This window comes from Pseudophryne corroboree, chromosome 6 (genome assembly GCF_028390025.1).
Source record: "Pseudophryne corroboree isolate aPseCor3 chromosome 6, aPseCor3.hap2, whole genome shotgun sequence".
NCBI classification, from domain to species: domain Eukaryota; kingdom Metazoa; phylum Chordata; class Amphibia; order Anura; family Myobatrachidae; genus Pseudophryne; species Pseudophryne corroboree.
The window spans coordinates 591,055,892-591,076,090 of NC_086449.1; the positions used below are offsets into that span (position 1 = coordinate 591,055,892).

Here is a 20,199-nt window from a genome sequence, read left to right on the forward strand (position 1 = left end):
ACGATAGAGAAAATAAGAATTTACTTACCGATAATTCTATTTCTCGGAGTCCGTAGTGGATGCTGGGCGCCCATCCCAAGTGCGGATTATCTGCAATACTTGTACATAGTTATTGTTAACTAATTCGGGTTATTGTTTAGGAAGCCATCTTTCAGAGGCTCCTCTGTTATCATACTGTTAACTGGGTTTAGATCACAAGTTGTACGGTGTGATTGGTGTGGCTGGTATGAGTCTTACCCGGGATTCAAAATCCTCCCTTATTGTGTACGCTCGTCCGGGCACAGTACCTAACTGGAGTCTGGAGGAGGGTCATGGGGGGAGGAGCCAGTACACACCACCTGACCTGTAAAAGCTTTACTTTTGTGCCCTGTCTCCTGCGGAGCCGCTATTCCCCATGGTCCTTTCAGGAACCCCAGCATCCACTACGGACTCCGAGAAATAGAATTATCGGTAAGTAAATTCTTATTATTGCTTCCATATTTGCATGCAAAAGTAATGCTTAATTTGATTGACAGCAATATTACGTACTTATTATATAAAAGAATTGGTATTAAAATAACACATTTACTTATAAATGGGGCATCATCTATTATTATAGTGTAGATTTATAACTGTCTCCAACTTCATAAAATATTATATGTTGACCTCCAATTTTTTTTTTTTTAACAATTAATATTTCCACATCAATCATAATCAAATTAAATAGCTTGCAACCAATATGTTAATAAAATTATAATGCACCCATAATTTTCCTCCTTTATCAAGAGATAAAGATCGCCTTCATTAAAATATGTATGGTAGTCTTCACCTTCTGATTGGACAGACAGCGGTTTTATAGCTTTTACTAGTAGTTTAAACCATCAGGCATTGCGGTCAGGTTACATTACACCCTCCTAAAAATTAAATCTTACTTAATATATTTTTTGAATCTCCACAAACTATTTACATTGGCAAAGTTTATGCTGAAATGATCCAGACACCTGAGATTAAAAACATTTGCTAAAATAGTTTAGAAAATAAAATAAAAAATATCAAAATGAACAGTTCAGATATATTACTACGTGTGCCTTTTAACAGCTGTTAGTAGCAAAGACCGCAACATTTGAATTCTATCCTTAAGTGCTGAGGGAGTTTCCGCTCCAAGAAAAACCCGTTTCTTGAATGTGTTGAGAGAGGCCTCCACGTCTTCTTCAGTGATTTCCTCAGATGCAGGTAACTGAGAATGTGGCTTCTTCAGGCTTTCATCAATGCGGTCTGTAACTTGTGTTCGCAAGTGGTCTAGAAAGGGAAATTCCAGTGAATTTTTCACATTTGTCAGCTCAGATTCCCCCAATTTCCCATAGAACTTGGGGTAGAAGGCACTACTTCTGTAAAGACATGCATACAGTAGAACCTACAGTATCTTACATAGAATGGAACAATTTTTACATTTGCAATTATCTTTTGGATGTCTGCTAGTGGTAAAATTGCCTTTTAGAAATAAATATATATATATATACTGTGTGTGCTATCTGCTTCAAATCTGTTGTTCATATTATACAATATACAAATAGAACAGAACCCTAAAACTGCCTTACTGTGCAGCCTTATCTTTGGACATTCATTTATTGGTGCAGCTGCTATGTGGTCCGTCTGTTCTGTCCCCACTAATACTGTGAGGAGGCGTAGCCATGGTCCAGGAAAGTCCCATTACACCAGTGGTTTCCAAACTTTTTTGAATCACGGCGCCCTAGAATATCAGAATTTTTTTCACAGCACCCCTAGGCCAAAAATTTCTTATTGAGAAATTTAGAAAGAAATATTACATTAAGTAGATCACGTTTATATGTCATCCTTAGGGTCAGTTGTGTGGTGAGGGACAAGATTTACTTCTGTTTGGCCACATATTTTATGACTGGCAGCCACCAGCACTGGTTTTGCCTGTTATAGTGACCATAATAAGAATTTACTTACCGATAATTCTATTTCTCGGAGTCCGTAGTGGATGCTGGGGTTCCTGAAAGGACCATGGGGAATAGCGGCTCCGCAGGAGACAGGGCACAAAAGTAAAGCTTTTACAGGTCAGGTGGTGTGTACTGGCTCCTCCCCTTATGACCCTCCTCCAGACTCCAGTTAGGTACTGTGCCCGGACGAGCGTACACAATAAGGGAGGATTTTGAATCCCGGGTAAGACTCATACCAGCCACACCAATCACACCGTACAACTTGTGATCTAAACCCAGTTAACAGTATGATAACAGAGGAGCCTCTGAAAGATGGCTTCCTAAACAATAACCCGAATTAGTTAACAATAACTATGTACAAGTATTGCAGATAATCCGCACTTGGGATGGGCGCCCAGCATCCACTACGGACTCCGAGAAATAGAATTATCGGTAAGTAAATTCTTATTTTCTCTATCGTCCTAAGTGGATGCTGGGGTTCCTGAAAGGACCATGGGGATTATACCAAAGCTCCCAAACGGGCGGGAGAGTGCGGATGACTCTGCAGCACCGAATGAGAGAACTCCAGGTCCTCCTTTGCCAGGGTATCAAATTTGTAAAAATTTACAAACGTGTTCTCCCCTGACCACGTAGCTGCTCGGCAGAGTTGTAATGCCGAGACCCCTCGGGCAGCCGCCCAAGATGAGCCCACCTTCCTTGCGGAATGGGCCTTAACAGATTTAGGCTGTGGCAGGCCTGCCACAGAATGTACAAGTTGAATTTTGTTACAAATCCAACGAGCAATCGACTGCTTAGAAGCAGGTGCACCCAACTTGTTGGGTGCATACAGTATAAACAGCGAGTCAGATTTTCTGACTCCAGCCGTCCTTTAAATGTATATTTTTAAGGCTCTGACAACGTCCAACAACTTGGAGTCCTTCAAGTCGTCTGTAGCCGCAGGCACTACAATAGGCTGGTTCAGGTGAAACGCTGATACCACCTTAGGGAGAAAATGCGGACGCGTCCGCAGCTCTGCCCTATGTCGAATGGAAAATTAAATAAGGGCTTTTATAAGACAAAGCCGCCAGTTCAGATACTCTCCCGGCCGAAGCCAGGGCCAGTAACATAGTCACTTTCCATGTGAGATATTTCAAATCCACATTCTTTAGTGGTTCAAACCAATTGGATTTGAGGAAATCTAAACTACATTTAGATCCCACGGTGCCACCTTAGGCACCACAGGAGGCTGTATATGCAGTACTCCTTTGATAAAAATCTGGACCTCAGGGACTGAGGCCAATTCTTTTTGGAAGAATATTGATAGGGCCGAAATTTGAAACCTTAATAGATCCCAATTTGAGACCCATAGACAATCCTGATTGCAGGAAATGTAGGAAAACGACCCAGTTGAAATTCCTCCATCGGAGCACTCCGCTGCTCGCACCACGCAACATATTTTCGCCAAATACGGCGATAATGCTTCGCGGTGACTTCCTTCCTTGCCTTTATCAAGGTAGGAATGACTTCTTCTGGAATGCCTTTTCCTTTTAGGATCTGGCATTCAAACGCCATGCCGTCAAACGCAGCCGCGGTAAGTCTTGAAAAAGACAAGGACCCTGCTGAAGCAGGTCCCTTCTCAGAAGTAGAGGCCACGGATCGTCCGTGACCATCTCTTGAAGTTCCGGGTACCAAGTCCTTCTTGGCCAATCCGGAGCCACTAGTCTTACTCCTCTTTGCCGTATAATCCTCAATACCTTTGGTATGAGAGGCAGAGGAGGAAACACATATACCGACTGGTACACCCAATGTGTTACCAGCGCGTCCACAGCTATTGCCTGCGGATCTCTTGACCTGGCGCAATACCTGTCCAGTGTTTTGTTGAGGCGAGACGCCATCATGTCCACCATTGGTTTTACCCAACGGTTTAATAGCATGTGGAAAACTTCTGGATGAAGTCCCCACTCTCCCGGGTGAAGGTCGTGTCTGCTGAGGAAGTCTGCTTCCCAGTTGTCCACGCCCGGGATGAATACTGCTGACAGTGCTATCACGTGATTCTCCGCCCAGCGAAGGATCCTGGCAGCTTCTGCCATTGCCCTCCTGCTTCTTGTGCCGCCCTGTCTGTTTACATGGGCGACTGCCGTGATGTTGTCCGACTGGATCAACACCGGTCTTCCTTGAAGCAGAGGTTTCGCCTGGCTTAGAGCATTGTAGATTGCTCTTAGTTCCAGAATGCTTATGTGAAGAGACTTTTTCAGGCTCGACCACACTCCCTGGAAATTTCTTCCCTGTGTGACTGCTCCCCAGCCTCTCAGGCTGGCATCCGTGGTCACCAGGATCCAATCCTGCATGCCGAATCTGCGGCCCTCCAATAGATGAGCCTCCTGCAACCACCACAGAAGGGATACCCTTGTCCTCGGCGACAGGGTTATCCGCAGGTGCATCTGAAGATGCGACCCTGACCATTTGTCCAACAGATCCCTTTGCATGGAATCTGCCGAAAGGGATTGCTTCGTAAGAAGCTACCATTTTTTCCCAGGACTCTTGTGCATTGATGTACAGACACCTTTCCTGGTTTTAGGAGGTTCCTGACCAGGTCAGATAACTCCTTGGCTTTTTCTTCGGGAAGAAAAACCTTTTTCTGAACTGTGTCCAGAATCATCCCCAGGAACAGCAGACGAGTTGTCGGCATTAATTGGGATTTTGGAATATTCAGAATCCATCCGTGCTGCTTTAGCACCTCTTGAGATAGTGCTAAACCCATCTCTAGCTGTTCTCTGGACCTTGCCCTTATTAGGAGATCGTCCAAGTATGGGATAATTAATACGCCTTTTCTTCGAAGAAGAAATATTATCTCGGCCATTACCTTTGTAAAGACCCGAGATGCCTTGGACAAACCAAACGGCAGCGTCTGAAACTGATAGTGACAGTTTTGTACAACGAACCTGAGGTACCCCTGGTGTGAGGGGTAATTGGAACGTGGAGATACGCATCCTTGATGTCCAAGGATACCATAAAGTCCCCTTCTTCCAGGTTCGCTATCACTGCTCTGAGTGACTCCATCTTGAACTTGAACTTCTTTATGTACAGGTTCAAGGACTTCAGATTTAGAATAGGCCTTACCGAGCCATCCGGCTTCGGTACCACAAAAAGAGTGGAATAATACCCCTTCCCTTGTTGTAGAAGAGGTACCTTGACTATCACCTGCTGAGAATACAGCTTGTGAATGGCTTCCAAAACCGTCTCCCTTTCTGAGGGGGACGTTGGTAAAGCAGACTTCAGGAAACGGCGAGGTGGCTCTGTCTCTAATTTCAACCTGTACCCCTGAGATATTATCTGCAGGATCCAGGGATTTACCTGCGAGTGAGCCCACTGCGCGCTGTAATTCTTGAGACGACCGCCTACCGCCCCCGAGTCCGCTTGCGAAGCCCCAGCGTCATGCTGAGGCTTTTGTAGAAGCCGGGGAGGGCTTCTGTTCCTGGGAAGGAGCTGCCTGTTGCTGTCTCTTCCCTCGTCCTCTGCCTTGTGGCAGATATGAATAGCCCTTTGCTCTCTTATTTTTAAAGGAACGAAAGGGCTGCGGTTGAAAGGTCGGTGCCTTTTTCTGTTGGGGAGTGACTTGAGGTAGAAAGGTGGATTTCCCGGCCGTAGCCGTGGCCACCAAATCCGATAGACCGACCCCAAATAACTCCTCTACGCATCGCCTGTCCACTGTCGTGTCCATAAAGCTCTTCTGGCCGAAATGGACATAGCACTTACCCGTGATGCCAGTGTGCAGATATCTCTCTGTGCATCACGCATATAAAGAAATGCATCCTTTATTTGTTCTAACGACAGTAAAATATTGTCCCTGTCCAGGGTATCAATATTTTCGATCAGGGACTCTGACCAAACTACCCCAGCACTGCACATCCAGGCAGTCGCAATAGCTGGTCGTAGTATAACACCTGCATGTGTGTATATACCTTTTTGGATATTTTTCATCCTCCTATCTGATGGATCTTTAAGTGCGGCCGTCTCAGGAGAGGGTAACGCCACTTGTTTTGATAAGCGTGTTAGCGCTTTGTCCACCCTAGGAGGTGTTTCCCAGCGCTCCCTAACCTCTGGCGGGAAAGGGTATAAAGCCAATAACTTCTTTGAAATTAGCAGTTTTTTATCTGGGCACCCCACGCTTCATCACACACGTCATTTAATTCTTCTGATTCGGTAAAAACTACTGGTAGTTTTTTCACACCCCACATAATACCCTGTTTAGTGGTACCTGTAGTATCAGCTAAATGTAACATCTCCTTTATTGCCAAAATCATATAACGTGTGGCCCTACTGGAAAATACGGTTGATTCGTCACCTTCACCACCGGAATCAGTGCCTGTGTCTGGGTCTGTGTCGACCGACTGAGGCAAGGGGCGTTTTACAGCCCCTGACGGTGTTTGAGGCGCCTGGACAGGCACTAATTGAGTGTCCGGCCGCCTCATGTCGGCAAACGACTGCTTAAGCGAGTTGACGCTATCCCGTAATTCCACAAATAAAGGCATCCATTCTGGTGTCGACCCCCTAGGAGGTGACATCCTCATATTTGGCAATTGCTCCGCCTCCACACCAATAACGTCCTCATACATGTCGACACACACGTACCGACACACAGCAGACACACAGGGAATGCTCTATACGAAGACAGGACCCACTAGCCCTTTGGGGAGACAGAGGGAGAGTCTGCCAGCACACACCAAAAAGCGCTATATATGACAGGGATAGCCTTATGATTAAGTGCTCCCTTATAGCTGCTTTTATATTAATATATTGCCATTTATTTTGCCCCCCCTCTCTGTTATACCCTGTTTCTGTAGTGCAGTGCAGGGGAGAGACCTGGGAGCCTTCCTGACCAGCGGAGCTGTGACAGAAAATGGCGCCGTGTGCTGAGGAGATAGGCCCCGCCCCTTTTTCGGCGGGCTCGTCTCCCGCTATTTAGTACATTTAGGCAGGGGTAAATATCTCCATATAGCCTCTGGGGCTATATGTGAGGTATTTTTAGCCTTTTTAAAGGTTTTCATTTGCCTCCCAGGGCGCCCCCCCCCAGCGCCCTGCACCCTCAGTGACTGCCGTGTGAAGTGTGCTGAGAGGAAAATGGCGCACAGCTGCAGTGCTGTGCGCTACCTTAAGAAGACTGCAGGAGTCTTCAGCCGCCGATTCTGGACCTCTTCTTGCTTCAGCATCTGTGAGGGGGCCGGCGGCGTGGCTCCGGTGACCATCCAGGCTGTACCTGTGATCGTCCCTCTGGAGCTTCATGTCCAGTAGCCAAGAAGCCAATCCATCCTGCACGCAGGTGAGTTCACTTCTTCTCCCCCTCTGTCCCTCGTTGCAGTGATCCTGTTGCCAGCAGGAATCACTGTAAAATAAAAAACCTAAGCTAAACTCTCTAAGCAGCTCTTTGAGAGCCACCTAGAATTGCACCCTTCTCGGCCGGGCACAAAAATCTAACTGGAGTCTGGAGGAGGGTCATAGGGGGAGGAGCCAGTACACACCACCTGACCTGTAAAAGCTTTACTTTTGTGCCCTGTCTCCTGCGGAGCCGCTATTCCCCATGGTCCTTTCAGGAACCCCAGCATCCACTTAGGACGATAGAGAAATATAATTTGAATTGGTCCTGGAACACCAACCCAGGGCACCCCTGCAAGTGTCCCGAGGCACCCCAGGGAGCCACGGCACACAGTTTGGAAACCTCTGCAATACATCCACGTCTCCTCCCAGCATCATTGACTGAATACTGAAAGACAGCAGATAAGCAGGGTCAGTGATTACCCAAAGTGGGGTGGAGAGTGTGTGTGGAAGTTTCGGAATGGGGCTCCCATACGTTTAGCTACACCCCTGCCTTTACATACACACATAATATGAAATCCAAGCAGCTGTCAGTATTATTTATCAACATCTAGCAATATAATCCAGATACATACAATTGTGCCATTGCTGTTCACCTGCAAGGTTTTATTCTTTATAACATGTTTTGGGAGATTTTATTGCTAAAATGTGCTGTCAACTTAAATCGCCCTGGATTTCTCTAATCCCATAATTATTATTTATACATGAAGCCTGACAATTTCATAAAGGCTACACATACAAATGGTAGAAATTGCCCTCTGGTGCCATAGCAAGTCTGACACAGCAGTGTGTGGTGGAAAGCACTGCATACCATCTTTCATGTGATATAGACCTTATGCCACACTATCCGCAGCTCACTAGGCAGGAAGGTTCAGAAGCTTTATTTTGTTCTAGCTAATCCAGTGCAGTAGTTCAAGATCTGATCGGACCTGCTCTGCTCCTTATAAAACCTATATCTGCTCTGGCTATGGGCAGTGTAATGGCAAGATGCACTGAAATGCTATAAACAGGAATGCACAGTTCAACGATGTGTATTGATCAAAGAAATTTAGAAGATTGAATACTCCCATTCTTGTTATGCTCTAGCTCTCTTACTTTTGACTTCAGAGTGCTGTAAAAGACTATGGGGGTCATTCAGAGTTGTTCGCACGCTAGCAGTTTTTAGCAGCTGTGCAAACGCATAGTCGCCGCCCGCGGGGGAGTGTATTTTCGCTTTGCAAGTGTGCGAACGCCTGTGCAGCCGAGCTCTGCAAAAACATTTTGTGCAGTTTCAGAGTAGGTCTGAAATTACTCAGCCCTTGCGATCACTTCAGTCTTTTTGGTGCCGGAATTGACGTCACACACCCGCCCTCCAAACGCCCGGACATGCCTGCGTTTTCCTTACCACGCCCAGAAAACGGTCAGTTGCCACCCATAAACTCCCTCTTTCTGTCAATCTTCTTGCGATCGGCTGTGCGTATGGATTCTTCGTTAAATCCATAGCTCGGCAACAATCCGCATTGTACCCGTACGACGTGCATGCGCAGTAGAGACCTGATCGCAGCGTGCGATCAACACGGAATAACCCCCTATGTCAGAGGGAAAAAAAAGCGCAACTGCAGAGTAGATGAAACTTAAGCTGGGTACACACCAGACAGACATATTATTATTAACAGTTTCCTATATAGCACATCAAAAATTATTTTGTGCTTTACATGAATGATAAAAACAAAACTGGGTTATAACAGACAGAGTCAGAGGTAGGAAGGCCCTGCTTGCAAGCTTATAATCTATAGGAAAATAGGCATTGATACACAAGGATGTATAATGTGCTCACACAGCAATATTGACCTAGGATCAGGAGGATGGGAAAGTGTAGATAGGGAAAATGTGAGGATGTGTGGACTAGAGTGGGGATGTAATTAGATAGGAAAGTTCATGAAGGTTACTGTGGGGTATATTCAATTGAAGTCGGAAAGACGGCAGTTTCCGACTATTTTTGGTCGGAAGGTGTTCCGACCTATTCAATAGAGCCCTGATTTTTCCAACAAGGCAGGAATTCAGACTTGTCGTAAAGTATGTAGATTGGCGGAATAGCTGCCGATCCGCATGCTTCTATCTGAAACGCAGCCAAATTTGACAGTTTTTGGCCGCGTTACCGACAATGTCATTCCCACTTTAAAAACTGTAGGAATGACATTGTCGAGAACGGCCATTGAATAGTGCTTTGTCGGGTCCTTTCCGACAATGCATGTCGGAGATGATCCGACTTCAACTGAATATACCCGTGTATGTGGGCAGTTCCGGAATTTGATAAGCTTGCCTGAAGAGGTGAGTTTTCAGAGAACGCTTGAAGACTAGAGTAGACTTTTATGGTGAGTGAGAGGGAGTTCCACAGCGTGGGTGCAGCCCAAAGAAAGTCCTGCAATCGTGAATGGGAACAATTAATGTGTGGATGAGAGATGCAGATCTTGTGAAGAGGTCGGGTTAGGAGATATTTTGAGGTAACCGAAGAGTAGTACTTTGGTATAATTTGGTTAATGGTCTTGTGTGTGAGTAAAAGTATTTTATATGAAATACATGTTACCAATGGAGGGACTGAGAGTGGATGCAAAAATTAGCCTCGCAGCTGCATTCAGAATGGATTGCAGTGGTGAGAATTTCTTTTTGCGAAGACCAGTAAGAAGACTATTGCAATAATCAATGCAGGAGATAATGAGAGAATAGATTAGAGTATTGCAGTGTTGTGTGTAAGGTATAGTCATATTTTGGAAATGTTTTTTAGATGCATGTAACATGATTTTGAGACAGATTGAATGTGGTGAACAGGACAGTTCAGAGTCAATGATGAAACCTAGGCACTGAGCTTGTGGTGTAAGACTGATTGGGAGTTCTTAACCGTGATAGAGATAGCAGGTTGGTAATGACTACTGGGTGGTAGAAATAGAATTAATTCTGTTTTGGAAATATTAAGTTTGAGGTGGCGAGGTAATATCCAAGATAAAAAGGAAGAAAGGCATTCAGTGACACGGATCAATACAGATGGCGACAAATCTGGGGAGGATATGTAGATTTGGGTATCATCCACGTTCTGATGATACTGCAATCCAAATGAGCTAATTAGTTTGCCAAGAGAGGAGGTATAGATTGAGAAAGGACTCTATCCTGAAGACCTTGGGATTGTAGTGCTTGTATGAGGAGAGAGTGGTCAACAGTGTCAAAAGCAGCAGAAATATCTAGAAGAATAAGAAGTGAGTAATGGTATTTAGACTTAGCAGTGACCAGATCTATCACTGCTTTAGTCAGTGCTAGCTCTGTGGAGTATTAGGAGTGGAAGCCTGACTGAAGTCGGTCCAATAAGTTGTGTGAGTTAAGAAAAAGAGTGTAGGCAAGTCTTTCAAGTAGCTTGGAGGGGCATGGGAGATGAGAGATGGGAAGGTAGTTTGAGAGTGTGTTAAGGTCACATTTTTTTTTTCAGAATGGGAGTAAATCACTGTGAACTTTAACAGTGAAGGAAAGATACCAGGGGGGGAGAGAGAAAGACACACAGACAGAGAGATTATAGATTTTAGTTAAGGTTGGGGTGAGCACAGGAGATAGAGCTTCACTTGTTTATGAGGGTATAAGTTCAAGAGGAGAGGAAGTAGAGTAGGAGGATGAGAAGAGCATGGAAACTTCATCTTCATTTGTGGGATCAAATGAAGAGAAGGTGCCAGAGGGTTCAAGAAAGGAATTGAGCAGGTCACTGAGCAAGAGCATACCATTTCATCTTGGATGATAGCAATCTTGACCTTGAAGTAGGAAACAAATTCTTGCGCCCTGATAGTGGCTGGTGGTTTGGGTAAGGGAGGGTTGAGAAGGGATTTAAATGTATTAAAATGTTACTTGGGGTTAGAGGCTTGAGCAGAGATGAGAGTTTGGAAATGTTTGTTTGGCAGTGTCCAGGGCATTACGATATGAGCGGTTGTTAGTCTTATACGTGTGGAAGTCGCTTGGAGTACAAGATTTATGCCACTGACGTTCTTTATGCAAGAGTTTTTGTAGGAGTCTTGTTAATTTAGAGTGCCATGGTTGCCATGTGATTCTACGTGGAGTGCGATGGGTAGCTGGAGCCACTTCATCAAGGGATATTACTAGAATCTGGTTCAGGTGTGATCCAGCCATCTCAGAAGTGAATGCAGAAATAGGAGAGAGCAGTTGTTGCAGAGAGGTGCAAAGTTCTTGAAAATGTATTTTGTTAATATTTCTGCAGGTTTGAGGAGGATTGGAGGACTTCAGTGATAATGAGTTTGAAGTAATGAAGAGCAAGCAGGTGATAAGGTTGTGATCCCAGACAGGGAAAGTCTGGTGAATACAAGATCAAAGCAGTGGCTCTCCTGACGGGTAGAGGAGTCAGTCCACTGGGAAAAGTCGAGAGGAGGTTAGAGAGAGTAGATTGGATGCATAACCAGTAGATTTCAGACTATTACTGTTGGTTGCACCGACAGAGCAGCCGATTCAGGTAAGTATAGACACTTACAGATTGACCGCCAGTGGTGCAAGTGGGCGGGTACGGGTGGGTACGGCGTACCCGTAAGAATTTAGCCGTGGGTACGCCGTACCCACACCGACGGGCCGCCGCTCCTCTTCCTTCCCTCCCTCCCCCACGCCGCACCGCCGCTGATGTGAGGGCAGGAGAGTGCAGCCTGCGCCTCTCGTTCCCCTCAGTCTCCGGTGGGTGTTTCAGTTTACTTCAGCGCCGATCCGTGAGCCAATCAGAGCTCGCACCCGCGAGCTCTGATTGGCTCACGGATCGGCGCTGAATTAAACTGAGACACCCGCCGGAGACTGAGGGGAACGAGAGGCGCAGGCTGCACTCTCCTTCCCTCACATGACAGACAGGAGGACAGCGACGGCAGCGGTGAGTAGGGGAGGGGGGCATGTTATACCTGGCACTGGGGGGGCATGTATACCTGGCACTGGGGGCATATCTGGCACAGGGGGGCATATATACCTGGCACTGGGGGATATCTGGCACTGGGGGGGCATGTTATACCTGGCACTGGGGGATATCTGGCACTGGGGGCATATCTGGCACAGGGGGGGGTATATATACCTGGTACTGGGGGATATCTGGCACAGGGGGGCATGTATACCTGGCACTGGGGGGCATATCTGGCACAGGGGGGCATATATACCTGGCACTGGGGGTATATCTGGCACAGGGGGGCATATATACCTGGCACTGGGGGATATCTGGCACAGGGGGGCATGTATACCTGGCACTGGGGGCATATCTGGCACAGGGGGGCATATATACCTGGCACTGGGGGATATCTGGCACAGGGGGGCATGTATACCTGGCACTGGGGGATATCTGGCACTGGGGGGGGCATGTTATACCTGGCACTGGGGGATATCTGGCACTGGGGGGGCATGTTATACCTGGCACTGGGGGATATCTGGCACTGGGGGGGCATGTTATACCTGGCACTGGGGGATATCTGGCACTGGGGGGGCATGTTATACCTGGCACTGGGGGATATCTGGCACTGGGGGGGGGGGGGCATGTATACCTGGCACTGGGGGATATCTGGCACTGGGGGCATATCTGGCACAGGGGGGCATATATACCTGGCACTGGGGGATATCTGGCACAGGGGGGCATGTATACCTGGCACTGGAGGATATCTGGCACTGGGGGCATATCTGGCACTGTAGGGGCATTTCTGTATCTGGCACGGGGGGCATTTGTGTATCTAGCACTGTGGGGCAATGTGTATCTGACACTGTGAGGCAATGTATGGCACTCTGGGGGCATTTCTGTATCTGGCACTGTGGGGCAATGTGTATCTGGCACTCTGGGGACATTTGTGCATCTGGCACTGTGGGGCAATGTGCATCTGGCACTGTGAGGCAATGTGTATCTGACACTGGGGACATTTGTGTATCTGGCACTGTGGGGACATTTGTGTATCTGGCACTGTGGGGCAATGTGTATCTGGCACTGTGGGGTTATATGTATCTGGCACTGTGGGGCAATGTATATCTAGCACTGTGGGGCAACGTGTATCTGACACTATTGGGGTCATACGTGTATCTGCCCCTCCCCCATATGTGTATCACGCCCCCATTTTCATTGGCCACGCCCCATGTGGCATTTGGTCACACCCATTTTTTTTGCACGCGCGCCTTCGGCGCGCGCACACAGTACCCGTAAGACATTTTTTCTACTTGCACCACTGTTGACCGCTCAATGTGTCATTCCTCTAATCTAGCGGGTGGGCATTTGAATTTGGCCGCACTGCTATGATGTCAGCCCCTGCAGCAAGACTGCCTGTACACACAGCCAGATTTGCCGATAGATCTGCACTGCCAACGCGATATCTAGGAACGACGTCATGCACATATATCTGATAGGCTTGCAGTATTATCACCTAGTATATACCCAGCTTAAGAAACATGCCTAGTGCTGAGTAGCCAATCTGACCTGCGTAATAGTCACGTTAACCACTTTTACCCCACAAATATAACTCATTTCCTAGACCAAAGATGATGAATTTTTGTTGCAAATCAAAATTAAGTCCAAGAGCAAAATAAGATGACTTTAAGAGTCACATAATCAAGAAAATCATGCTTAAAAGGCGATCAGCAGATCAAGTTTGCAAGATCTAGGGGTATATGCAATTGCGGTCGAATTCCCGAAATTGTCGAATTTCGGGTCATTTTCGCCCAAAAAAAAAAATCGTCAATGCAATTCAGTGCTTTCCGTCAAAAAAACGGACTTTCAAAATTCGACTTTTTGCAAATTCGACTTTTCTGCAATGATACAAGTGCTGCAATTCGACAAAAGCATATTCAATTCAAGTTTGGAAATTCGACAGCAGTGCTTTTAGACAGTAAATTCGTCATTTTCAATCCGCCACACTTTGGAGGGTGAAAACAATAAAAAAAATTTTAAGCATGTTTTTTTTGGTGTTTTTTTTTGGGGAATAGCATATCTATTTATATTAGAAGGGATTAGGTACTTTTTTTTTTTTTTTTGGAGGCACAAGTATTATTTATATATTTTTAAAAATATTATTATTATTATTTTTTTTTTTAGTGCTGGAACGGGAAAATGTAAAAAAAAAATGGCGTGGGGTCCCCCCTCCAAAGCATAACCAGCCTCGGGCTCTTCGAGCTGGTCCTGGTTCTAAAAATGCGGGGAAAAATTGGGCAGGGATCCCCCGTATTTTTAAAACCAGCACCGGGCTCTGCGCCTGGTGCTGGTGCAAAAAATACGGGGGACAAAACGAGCAGGGGTCCCCCGTATTTTTCACACCAGCATCGGGCTCCACTAGCTGGACAGATAATGCCACAGCCGGGGGTCACTTTTATACAGTGCCCTGCGGCCGTGGCATTAAATATCCAACTAGTCACCCCTGGCCGGGGTACCCTGGGGGAGTGGGGACCTCTTCAATCAAGGGGTCCCCCCCCCCCAGCCACCCAAGGGCCAGGGGTGAAGCCCGAGGCTGTCCCCCCCATCCAAGGGCTGCGGATGGGAGGCTGATAGCCTTGAGTAAAATGACAAGAATATTGGTTTTTCCAGTAGTACTACAAGTCCCAGCAAGCCTCCCCCGCAAGCTGGTACTTGGAGAACCACAAGTACCAGCATGCGGGAGAAAAACGGGCCCGCTGGTACCTGTAGTACTACTGGGGGAAAAAATACCCAAATAAAAACAGGACACAGACACCGTGACAGTAAAACTTTATTACACACTGCCGACACACACATACTTACCTATGTTCACACGCCAACATCGGTCCTCTTCTCCATGTAGAATCCACGGATACCTGAAAAGAAAAGTTCAATATACTCACCTCAGCCAGGGTCCAGAGATAAATCCACGTACTTGGCAAAAAAAGAAAACGGACACACGGACCACCGGACTGAAAGGGGTCCCATGCTGACACATGAGACCCCTTACCCCGAATGCCGGGACACCACGTGACTCCTGTCACTGAAGTCCCTTCAGCCAATCAGGAAGCGCTACTTCCGTGGCGCTCACCTGATTGGCTGTGCGCTGTCTGTGGTGTGACAGCGCATCGCACAGCTCGGTCCATTAGTTTCAATGGTGGGAACTTTGCCGTCAGCGGTGGGGTTACCCGCGGTCAGCCGCTGACCGGCGGGTGACCTCACCGCTAGCCGCTAAGTTCCCACCATTGAATATAATGGACCGAGCTGTGCGATGCGCTGTCACAGCACAGACAGCGCACAGCCAATCAGGTGAGCGCCACGGAAGTAGCGCTTCCTGATTGGCTGAAGGGACTTCAGTGACAGGAGTCACGTGGTGTCCCGGCATTCGGGGTAAGGGGTCTCATGTGTCAGCATGGGACCCCTTTCAGTCCGGTGGTCCGTGTGTCCGTTTTCTTTTTTTGCCAAGTACGTGGATGTATCTCTGGACGTGGATGTACCTCTGGACGCTGGAAGGTGAGTATAATTTTTTTCACAGGTACCCTCGGATCGTCGGAGACCGTGGCAGTCGGCGTGTCAACATAGGTAAGTATGTGTGTGTCGGCAGTGTGTAATAAAGTTTTACTGTCACGGTGTCTGTGTCCTGTTTTTATTTGGGTATTTTTTCCCCAGTAGAACTACAGGTACCAGCGGGCCCGTTTTTCTCCCGCATGCTGGTACTTGTGGTTCTCCAAGTACCAGCTTGCGGGGGAGGCTTGCTGGGACTTGTAGTTCTTCTGGAAAAAACAATATTCTTGTCATTTTACTCTAGGCTATCAGCCTCCCATCCGCAGCCATTGGATGGGGGGGACAGCCTCGGGCTTCACCCCTGGCCCTTGGGTGGCTGGGGACCCCTTGATTGAAGGGGTCCCCACTCCCCCAGGGTACCCCGGCCAGGGGTGACTAGTTGGATATTTAATGCCACGGCCGCAGGGCACTGCATAAAAGTGACCCCCGGCTGTGGCATTATCTGTCCAGCTAGTGGAGCCCGATGCTGGTGTAAAAAATACGGGGGACCCCTACTCTTTTTGTCCCCCGTATTTTTTGCACCAGCACCAGGCGCAGAGCCCGGTGCTGGTTTTAAAAATACGGGGGATCCCTGCCCAATTTTTCCCCCGCATTTTTGGAACCAGGACTAGCTCGAAGAGCCCGAGGCTGGTTATGCTTTGGAGGGGGGACCCCACGCCATTTTTTTTCCGTGTTTTTCCCGTTTTTTTAAATCGCGGCAAAATCCGGCAAATCGGCCGTTTTTCGCCCGCGGGACTGTCGAATCCGTTTTTCATTGAATATGGTGAATTCCGGCAGCCACCTGCCGGAATTCACCTGTCGAATTGTGTCGAATTTAAAAACGGCGATAATTTGCCGCGATTCGCCGTGAATTGCATATACCCCCTAGACCAGGCATTCCCAACCACGGTCCTCAAGGCACACTAACAGTGCAGGTTTTAGTGATATCCAGGCTTGAACACAGGTGACTTAATTACTAGCTCAGTTATTTTGATTTAACCATCAGTGCTGCAGCCTGGATATCACTAAAACATGCACTGTTGGTGTGCCTTGAGGACCGTGGTTGGGAATGCCTGCCCTAGACAGACATCCAGGCAGTTAGAACACTTATGAACATTGTATGCTGTCAAGAGTTAGCTATTCAAAACCCAAATGAAACACTTACTTTTTCAATATTCTGGTATTTTTGTACTGTATAATTACTTTATCAATGTGACTAAGCATTGAATGAAAAAAATAAAAATTAAAACTGCGGCACAGGTATATGTTTCTAACTCTCTGAAGATGGATTAAATCCTAAACGTTAGAAACATACACCTGTGCCGCAGTGTGTTTCTTTGTGCTTACAAGATCCTCTGAGTGCCGCCTATCCCTGTGCTGTATGTATGTATGTATGTATGTATGTATGTATGTATGTATGTATGTATATATATATATATATATATATATATATATATATATATATATAGAGAGAGAGAGAAGTGGTATAGACCTAATTCTGCGCTATTCCCAAGCTACACCTTATGACGGTACTCTCAGTTAGCTGGAGTACTGAGTAAAGATAAAAGAACAGAATGTGTCTTGAGGGAGCTAGGCAGATGAATACTTAATATCAGAATCTCTCTTCCAAATTTTTGACCACAGTTTAATAAAAATGTTCGATTTATTCACATATTATCATTGAACAGAGCATTGTAGTGAATAAAATTACATTTATATACAGCAGAGGATACAGTTAAAAAATAAACTTAAGTTTTGTAAAATACATGAATCTTGATTCTTTCATTCAATGATATTTCTTAAAAGATGCCTGATGATATCATACTAGAACCAAACTCAACGCGTTTCGTCCCAAAGGACTTCATCAGGGGTTCATATCAATCGATATTGGAAGAGCTTTATGGGGCAAATAACCGATTTTAATGGTAGTGTTGTTCCCACATGCAAAATCAGTATGCTACAATAATAAAACAACAATGCTGGATACACCAGTATTCACAATTGATCAGGCCAATATAGTCATGCAATACAGGGATTTGAGCGCTGTATTCACAAATGACTAAATCCACAATTAAGTTGATCAAGCTTAGCAGATTCTCAGGCTCTCCTGAACAGCAGTACTGGATATTTGCCCCATAAAGCTCTTCCAATATCCATTGATATGAACCCCTGATGAAGTCCTTTGGGACGAAACGCGTTGGGTTTGGTTCTAGTATGAGATCATCAGGCATCTTTTAAGAAATATCATTGAATGAAAGAATCAAGATTCATGTATTTTACAAAACTTAAGTTTATTTTTTAACTGTATCCTCTGCTGTATATAAATGTAATTTTATTCACTACAATGCTCTGTTCAATGATAATATGTGAATAAAGCGAACATTTTTATTTAACTGTGGTCAAAAATTTGGAAGAGAGATTCCGATATAAAGTATTCATCTGCCTAGCTCCCTTAAGACACATTCTGTTATATATATATATATATATAATTATAACATTTTATCCATATTAAATAGATGAATATAGACTTAATGGCGTTTGTTAGGGGGGACGACCAGGGTACTGTTGTATGTGCGTATATGTATGTGAATGAATGAAGGTGTTAAAATATATACACACACACAGTATATATATATATATATATATATATATATATATATATATACATATATATATATATATATATATATATATATATATATACATACACACACACACACACATATACACGTGCACACACATACATACAGCAGTACTCTGGACGTCCCCCTAACAAACGTGCACACACATACATACAGCAGTACTCTCGACATCCCCCTAACAAACGCCATCAAGTCTATGTTAATTTATTTAGGATGGATATAATGTTATATTTTAGACATTTTTCTTTCAGTCTACACCATGCATCTATGAAGACGCCCATATTTAAGAGCCGTGACAGCTGACTATTACAGAGACCACCTCCAATTGGCCAGTCTTAATTTCCCAAAAGGTTAAGGCACCGGTCCTTATTACAGAGAAGTAGTCTATAGTTTACATTTTGCCAACTTCACATTTGTAGAATTTAGGGCCTGATTCCAATGTGGTTGGCATTGCACAGCTGCAAGGAAATGGCTGTGCAGTACCATATAAAATTCAAATGCAGCAGGGGTTGTCTGTAGGAAATAGACGCATTTGCGATATGACTGCATTGGATCACCATGCCAACTATCTGCCAGCAGTGCAGATCCATAATCTTGGGTTTGCATACTAAGCTGAATCAGGCCCTTAGTGGGGACACTTCTCTTATAGCAAACGGATCATCAACAAATGTCTTATGTCTCCATTTGGTGGTGGAGGGAGAGAAGAATTTATTTATCCAATGAGTTTTCTAATTTATGATCTTTCATCCCATAATATAAATATATTGTATAAAAAGGTGCAAAAGGTGGGATTATTTATCCACATCTAGTAATATAATTAGTCATATAATTATTTTTGGCACCATAGTTACCAATATTTGGTGCATACATGAGACACTTTGTTATCAACTTGCAAGAAACTAGATTTCACTTGTAAGAGGATTTAATGGATAAAGCTTTGTGGGTGTGTGATTGGCAGAAGGCTTTCCCCATGGCAGTCTAGATAAAGTTGTCATTAATACCGTTTTCAGATTACAAATGCCCGGTCGCACCCGGGAATTGGAAATGGATCCTACCTGGGTTGCCATCGGGGCGGGGACCGCAGCGGCATCGGGGGTGGAGAAGGCTCTGGGAGATGAGATCATCTCCGTGCCACCTCTTCCTATACTGTGAACAGGTACCGAGTCGCATAGACCTGGGTAACCCGTTCACACTGCACCTGACCCAGTAATAAACCTTTTTTATTCCCGGGTTGAATTACAGGGTCAGGCGACCTGGGAATTTGAGAGTGACACTGCAAAGAGACCCGTGTCGAGTCAGCAATATACTGGGTCGATACCGGGTTATTTGTGCGGTCTGAAAGGGGTATAAGTGGTGCCAGCAGACACGCTTGCATATAAAGCAGCATTGCAAGTCTAAACTTTTGTTTGTAAATGACCCTTTGCAATACTTTAGGGGAGAGAAAACAAATTAACGGTATCCATTTAGGATTTAGTCCTAGAGCCAGTCAAAACAGGGTCTGTTGCCCCAAAAAGGGGATTTTTGTCTTATCTGTAAAATTCTTTTTCTGAGGCCATGGTTGACACTGGGGACAGTGGGTATAGCTTAGGGCTTCGGTCTGGGCAGCACGGAGTTAAAAAATTTGAGTGCAGCCTACAAGCCACGAACAGTAAAAGAAGGCAGAAACATACAAGAACCTAACCGACACAGCCACGAGACAAGCTGGAGAACATGTCCGAAAAACACACTCGCAAGGAGCGAAAGGGTGGGCGCCCAGTGTCAACCATGGCCTCAGAAAAAAGGATTTTACAGGTAAGACAAA

General features: G+C 45.6%; 1 protein-coding gene across 8 annotated transcripts in view; it reads right to left on the bottom strand.

Moving 5' to 3' along the window:
• Positions 1-744: 744 nt before the first annotated feature.
• Positions 745-20,199, bottom strand: part of SIMC1 (SUMO interacting motifs containing 1) — a 116,090-nt gene continuing 96,635 nt past the window's right edge. For all 8 annotated transcript variants that reach the window (XM_063928007.1, XM_063928002.1, XM_063928003.1 and 5 more), the window contains one exon: positions 745-1,278. In XM_063928007.1, the coding sequence (XP_063784077.1) occupies positions 1,058-1,278 (221 nt within the window). In that variant the 3' untranslated portion in view covers positions 745-1,057. The remainder of the gene's footprint in view (positions 1,279-20,199) is intronic.